Source organism: Oculina patagonica, unplaced genomic scaffold (genome assembly GCF_052425735.1).
Source record: "Oculina patagonica isolate OP01 unplaced genomic scaffold, crgOcupat unplaced698, whole genome shotgun sequence".
Taxonomy (NCBI): Eukaryota; Metazoa; Cnidaria; class Anthozoa; order Scleractinia; family Oculinidae; genus Oculina; species Oculina patagonica.
Genome location: NW_027558578.1, coordinates 1 through 7291, shown reverse-complemented (window position 1 = coordinate 7291; position 7291 = coordinate 1). Strand labels below are relative to the sequence as shown.

General features: G+C 38.8%; 1 protein-coding gene across 1 annotated transcript; it reads right to left on the bottom strand.

The window, feature by feature from the left end:
• Positions 1-308: 308 nt before the first annotated feature.
• On the bottom strand, positions 309-5532 carry LOC144641118 (lactadherin-like). The gene is made up of 7 exons (XM_078500165.1): positions 5205-5532; positions 4631-4772; positions 4005-4351; positions 3499-3640; positions 2409-2746; positions 1819-1963; positions 309-711 (listed from the first exon to the last, which is right to left on the bottom strand). The coding sequence occupies exons 1-7, from the start codon at positions 5463-5465 to the stop codon at positions 359-361; spliced, it is 1728 nt and encodes a 575-aa protein (XP_078356291.1). The 5' UTR covers positions 5466-5532; the 3' UTR covers positions 309-358.
• Between the last annotated feature and the right edge of the window lie 1759 nt (positions 5533-7291).

Sequence of the window (7291 nt, the reverse complement as noted above, 5' to 3'; positions counted from 1 at the left end):
AAAGTCGGATGTTGAGAGCTTAAGTTGGATGTTGAATGCGAAAGTTAGATGTTGAATGTTAAATTTGAATGTCGCGTTCCAAAGTCGATTTTTGGCGGGGTTGGAACGCCATACTTATAGACCTAAAATAAATGTCATAAACCACGACTCCCTGTAGCTCAGTGGCTAGTGCATGCTACTGGTATATGAGGAAGGTCATGGCCGCGATTCCCGTTGCGAAATCAAACTTTTTTTGTCCCATGCTAGTGACAACGGAAAATTTCATCTTTTACAGTACGCATTGTTTTGTCGTAAGATGAAACTCGGGCTCACACAAATTCAAACCATTATTTCGTCGTGAATATATTTATTATTATAACTAAATTACCTTCTTTAAGCCATCTTCCTTGTATACTTTAAAAAAGATGGGATCGTAGCCATATGAAAGGCTGAAGGTCTTCACCCATTGATTAGTATCTTGTCTTCCTTGAATGGCTACTCGAGCTACTTTTGTCCAGTCACCAAAATTTACTTGAAGATATTGGAACACGTCATTCTTCTTGGCTGACCAGCCTCCTACTCTTCCTGATCTATACAGGAAGTGTAACCTACCATTAATGGCTTTATATGCAGTGCTATACTCAGTCGAAGCCGTGATAGCAGAGTCTGGAATTTTTTCATTCTGCATTCCAAGAGCTTCTAAACACACTGGAGGTTTCGGCGTTGGGAAACCTATTTAAATAAAATAAACCACTTAGAATGAAAATACAGATATTCAAATTCAAAACATAGGGTCACAGAGTATTATCGACAGATAAACTTACAATCACAAGTGGTTCGCTAGATGTTTGTCTCTGGGAGTGTAAAAGAAACTGAAAACCATAGCCAGCCCATCCCTTATTATACAGTCCATAATACACTTGGCGCTTTTCTAAAAATTTAAATAATTGCTAATTTTTCTACCCTTCCCTTGTTCTTCTTGTTTGTTACCTTCGTTTTAGATCCTTAAATTTCAAGAACAATTTTTACCGATCCGATCGGACTAAGGTGATTTGAATCTGTCTTGCGAAAGGCCAGATCATTTTCATTTCCTTGGATGTTAGCTTTCGCCGAATGGTTTTCGAGTTTAATTTTACGTAAATTTAGGAATTGACGATACTTGATGTTGTTATGTTGCGATAACGTTCTTAAGCGTCCTTTAATTATATGGATCCGCAAAAAAAGGTTTTGCTTATCATTCCCACAACTGGCAGTGGTATAATGGTGAAATATATCACATGTATGGTATTCGTAAATGCCTTTAACAAACCATACGAGCCTACAGTACGACGAAAAAATTGGTACACCCTGGCATATTTTTTTTAGACATCAACCTGTTCAATCTTTTAGTTAAGATCTTTCGGTGAGAGATAGTAATATGGATGTGAGCATTCAAATCCATGTTTTAGTTCAGTCCTTGCACCTGACCTGAATAACATCCAAAAGGCGGCGCAACACCGCTCCCTTTGGAAAGATACTACAGAGGGCTTATTCGTCCAATGGCGCGAAAAGGACCGATGATGATAATGATGATTCACATTTACTTATGCGCCTCGTATTTATGTAATTAAGTATTGATGGATATACTCGGCTGTATAATTATAGTAATTCTATTGTGCAAACAAAGTTACAGTCACTTTGGTCGATCTTCTTGACTTCAGAATGTAAATAAAATTGTCTTATCAACCACAATGAAAAAAAAAAATGGCTTGAAAAAAAAATCTACTGTCCGTTTTCAATAAAATGCGGATAGTTACCAGATACGCAGTTATCAGTTTGTTACCAGATAGTCTTACTTACCTGAGGTGCACCCATAGAACTCAACACGCATGCTTATATGTCCCTTCCAAGTTCTCGGCCGAATTTGTATAAAGCGTGCGGTGATGGCTGGCTCGATATTATTACCAACAGGCTCATTTCTGTCAAGGTTGTTGCCGTTAAATACCTGATGAAGAGATATAGCCAGGAGGTCAATAATTTCGTCTCAGAGCATTAATATTTTGGACACATGGAGAGCAAACATGCCCCTTTTCACGAAACGTAACTCGCATACGCTTAAGCCCCCTAAAACGATTTCAGCTTGTACTAGTTTAAACGCGATGTTTAAAAGTTATTTGTATATTAAAAAAGCGTTTTTACGCTCTGACACACTCTAATGGTATTATTTAAATTCTCTCATAAAGCAAAATGCAGTCTTAAAAGCAAATTCTCATCGCATTATATGAGCATCGCTAATGGAACCCTCCATTGCTAATGGAACCGTCCTCGCCAATGCAAAATTATTCGCTTGTTATTTAAATACACTAAAATTTGGCTGAATGAATATTTATAAATAAACTCATACAGATACTTCAACTGACAGAGGGAAGGATCATGTTGTTCAGACTTGCCTGGCCATCCCCATCACCGTAATTGGTAAAAGAACCGCCATCCACACTGTAGGCCAACGTGTAGCTCGTTACCATCCAGTTAGCATCGGATCGCCCTTGAGTAGCGACAGCCGTCACCTTAGTAACCTTGCCCAAGTCAAAAATGAGATACTGGTACTTGTCACTGTACTGAGCAGCCCAGCCTCCTCCATAGCTTCCCTCCGTTACTGTCCTCAGCCTGCCGCGGTCTGGACCCCAATACTGATTGTACTGTGATGACGCAACAATGGAGGTACTTGGAATTTTTCCACTTTCAATACCAAGGGGATCCTTGCAAGTGATTTGCGGCGGTGTAAAACCTTTGATTAAAAGAGTCAAGCTAAGTACATAAACGAAAGTTCTTCCAGCTTGTTATTATGTTTTGATACATCGCAATAAATGTTCCGAAATTGGTCAAAATTGTTTTGTTTGATAAAAATGCTTTTCTTTTTTTGTTTCTTAGCTTTTTTCCACCCAGTGTTGCTTTAAAAAAATCGGCTAGAATACGTTATACTATCACGTAACATCTTCGATTACTTCACTTTTTGAAAATGAATGCAAAAATGTCGTTGAATATGACGACTTATTGACCTATTATTCCTCGTAGTGATGTTTCATATGTCTTAATGTATACCTACAGAATGAGTGGCCATTTTGATCGGGATATACAAACTCGAAGTAAAAGCAAGATTTTGTAAATCCAGAGTAACCTGGATAGTTCTCATTGAAATTAAATTCCTTTGTTTTTTGTTGTGAGTAATTCATAAGTGTGATAAGACATTTAGTCTTAAGGTCTAGCATAAATGTCAACTACCTTTCGAGAGAATAATAGAACAAACAACAGGAACAATGTCCCTAGCCCCCAAAACAATAGCAACTGCTACACTAGAGGACCTGTAGAATTAAAAGCTTAAGAGAGTTGCTGCACTACTGATTTTAAGAGCTTCGGAAAGAATAGGATTGAAACGTAACCATTGTACAACAGAAACTTCTGATCAATAACCACCGAAACATGCTTTAAGGTAATAAAATGAATGGAAAATACTCTACTGTAAGCGAAAATGTATTATACCTTGCCTGCAGCCATAGAACTCTGCACGTAACGATATGTAACCATTCCAAGTCTTGGGCTTGATTCGAAGGTAGCGGGTTATGATGGGATTTTTCAAAGTATGTGTCACCACTGAGTATCGATCACTGTTTCCAACAAACACCTTAAGGATAGAAACAATAGACACGGTATTTGATAGCTTGAATAAGAAGATTACGAACCTAGTTTATTGATAATAAAAGGTAAATTCTGCGTTCTGGCCTTGTGGTCCAACAAGCCGGGGATTAGCCTGGTTGCCGTAGCATTAATAACGACCTGCGCGTAATTCTCCTCCCTTGATGCGATGCTAGTCCATCGCAAGATTAACCCTAGCATAATTTGGCATGCTTTTATCCAGACCATTAAATAATTGATAAATACACCAAAAATAATGCCACACAGGATAGAGTTAACATTACCATGTCAATAGTGATGTGAAAGCATAACATTTGAAAATCCTAAAAAAACACTAAATGCAAACAAAGTACCTTCACTACGTTATCTTCCTTGTAATCCTCAAAGAACACACCATCGTAGCTGTAACTAAGGCTGTAGGTTTTGACCCACCAATTTCCATCCTGTCTTCCTTGAGTGGCTACCTTTGTAACCTGTGTCCAGTCACCGAAACTCACTTCATAGTATTGGAACTCGTTGTTTGCGGAGACAGCCCAAGCTCCGTACTGGCCTGATTTTGCCTGGAAATGCAACCGTCCGTTCCTTGGACCCATCGAGTTTACATTGTATGACGTTGATGCCCTTAAGGCTGAGTCTGGAATCTGGTTGTTTTGCATTCCAAGAGCGGCTACACAGGTTGGTGGCTTTGGGGTAGTAAATCCTTTAAGAAGAAAATAAGAGAAATGAGCACTAGGACAAGTTCCACACGAAAGGCCCATTAAAACGACACGATTAAAACAGCTCGGATAACAAGTAGTACGCGTGCCCAAAAAAATGGTTCGTCGGACCATGATACAACTGTTCCTAAAATCCTAACACGGCCCGGGTAATATGTTTTATGTTAACAATAAGCCGTATTGAAACAACATTTTCCCCTAATGAACCTTCATTGCTTGCAGAAATTCCACTCGATATGTTAAATGTTGATCAGGATAATCACCTTCCCTACATCCGAAAAGTTCCACTCGCAATGCAATGTGACCACTCCATGTCTTGGGATGAATCTTGATGTAGCGCGCAATGATCGGTGGGTTAATTATGCTACCTTCTGGGGTATTTCTGTCTCTATTGCCTGGGAATATCTGAAAATATATCAAGAAAATTGAAATTATTTAAATCATCATGTCAATTATCCTACAGTAGGTTAAAAAAAAAATAACATATGCACCTAAGGAAAACACATCTGCTTTTGTCGAAAGAGGGCCGGAAGGGGTAATGGAAACAGCTATTTGGGCAAATTTCCACTGCGAAAATGCGAAAATGTTTTTTTTTACGTTCATGCTTAAAAGAAATATTTCGTTCAATATATTAAAGAAGTTCCCAGCCTCCGTGTTTTGAATCCGATTGTTTCAAAACACAAAAGCCGCGGAAAATGAGCAACATTTTTTTGCAGATGTTGCGTGTCCTCTCAAAGAATTTTAAAAGGAATCTCACTTTTGAACTATCACAAGTGCCTGATGTAGCGTGAGCGGTAACCAAATATTGACTGAGCATAAATATTCCATGACACATACCTGACCATTGTTGTATGGCTCGTAGCTTCCGCCATTAATTCTAAAGGAAAGCGAGTAGCTGGTGGTCCACCAGTTGGCATTGTCGCGCCCCTGAATAGCAATCCTGGTGACTTTGGTATCCTTGCTCAGATCAAATTGAATCCATTCCCCTGTATTAGCTGCCTTAGGGGACCATCCACCGATAAAGCTTCCTTCAGTCACTTCGCGCAATCTTGCTCTTTCTGGTCCATAGTACTGATTGTACTGCGAAGACGACACCATTGCACTGTTGGGTATTTGACCGTTTTCCAAACCAAGAGCTGTCGCGCAAACAATCTCGGGATTCTTGAAACCTAAAGGATGAAGTGCGAAACGAAACAAAGTACAATACTTTTACCAGCATATCTGAACAGGGGTTTTCAATACTTAGAGAAATAGAGGATAATACATGGTTGCGCGAAGATATGAAATTTATCTTCGAGTGTTCAAATCGAAAGCTCACGATTGAGCGCAGCGAACGAGTGAGATATCACTTTTGAACACGAGAAGATAAATTTCATATATCCAAGCAACCAAGTATTATTCTGTTTATTATATAAACCTACTAATTACGATGTTTTTGACGATTTTCCGAAGATTTCCGAAAAATTTCAAAATGTTGTCCAAAGGTCGTACGAATGTTTCCGAACATTTTCCGAAGATTTCCGAAGATTGCCGGGGAAGATCCGAAGATGTTTTGACTTAATATCGATATACTTTGGCTCATCAAGCATTGAAACATGGCAAACTCTGCGAGGTGATTGGTCAAAAATGATATCACACATGTATGGATCATTTTTATCCACACATCACATGTGTGATACCATTTTTCTCGATTTGCTACGACTCGTTATACCACTGCAGTTTATATAACTAGTTGTACCTATCGGTAAGTGCCAACGAGCGAAATACTCATCTTTGTTCATAAGAATTCATAAGAACAGATATTGAATGGTTTTTGATAGAACTATATTTGAAATGACCAAAATATGGTAAATTGTATTTTAGGTAATATGCGAAAAAAGTGCTATTTCTCTGGTGTTCATAAATGACACAGGCATGATAGCCTGCGTAGCAGGCGCCGTAGTTTCCAGCGCGCGTATTCTCGCGATCGCGCACTCTTTTAAACACACTAAAAAACGTACACAGATGACTGCTACGCAGGCTACGGGTCAGATTTCAGTCTCGCATGCGAAGTGTCATGTTCAGTTACGCAAAACTTGAAAAATTTAAACAGAAAACAAACTTGAACGGTCAAGGATTATTTGGAGACAAAATTTTTATTCAAGTTAACATTACATTTGCCGTTAGAAGCAAAAACCTTTTGACTTTCTTGTGTGTATGACATGCAGTAATTTTAGTGAGCGTCGCTTTGTATTGATGTTATTCCTACGCGGAGCGAAAATGCGTGCCAAATAAAATATAAATGGTATTTGATTTGGAATAAATCATCGGTCAAACAATTACTATAAACACAATCAACACTAATTAAAAGGAAGCATTTACCCGACTTCAGCATTCTCATAAGTCAAGAAAACTCTATTTGAAGTCAACAGTCCGCTTTTGATTTTCATGTCTCTCTTCGATCGTAAATCAAAGGACTCCAAAGTCGAAAGATTATTTCATCGCTTTGAAGACCTTGATGTTCATTTTTTCGGCGGTCGAATATTCTGTAGGGTATTCTCTTTCGATTTATAATTCCCTAAAGGTATCGGTAAAGGGATGAATGACCACATTGAAAATTTTAACAGCGAGCCGCGTGGACGCCATTTTGGTCATTTGCTCTCTAGCAAGGAGTGAGAGACTGGGAACCAGTTGGGAAGAACAATACAACCCAAATATGGGGTTTACTTACACCCAAATATGGTCAAAAAAAAAGTCCCTTACGCAGAACTTAAGATTTTCTCTGCCTATACACTCATACGCACACGGCTCTATGATTCTGCCGCCTCGACAGCCTCGCCTCTTGGCTCGGCTGTCTCGTTGGCAATAAGAGAGAATATTAACCCTTAGAAATCTACCCAGGATTGATATCAAAACAAAAGCATTTCGATAAGAATAACACACTG

Excerpts from the sequence above, each read along its gene's own strand:
- LOC144641118 (XM_078500165.1), bottom strand. The coding sequence starts at position 5,465 with ATGGTGTCGTCTTCGCAGTACAATCAGTACTATGGACCAGAAAGAGCA. Across the intron at positions 4,773-5,204 it reads AGCCATACAACAATGGTCAG|ATATTCCCAGGCAATAGAGA; the intron begins GTATGTGTCATG and ends ATATATTTTCAG. Across the intron at positions 4,352-4,630 it reads ACTTTTCGGATGTAGGGAAG|GATTTACTACCCCAAAGCCA; the intron begins GTGATTATCCTG and ends TTCTTCTTAAAG.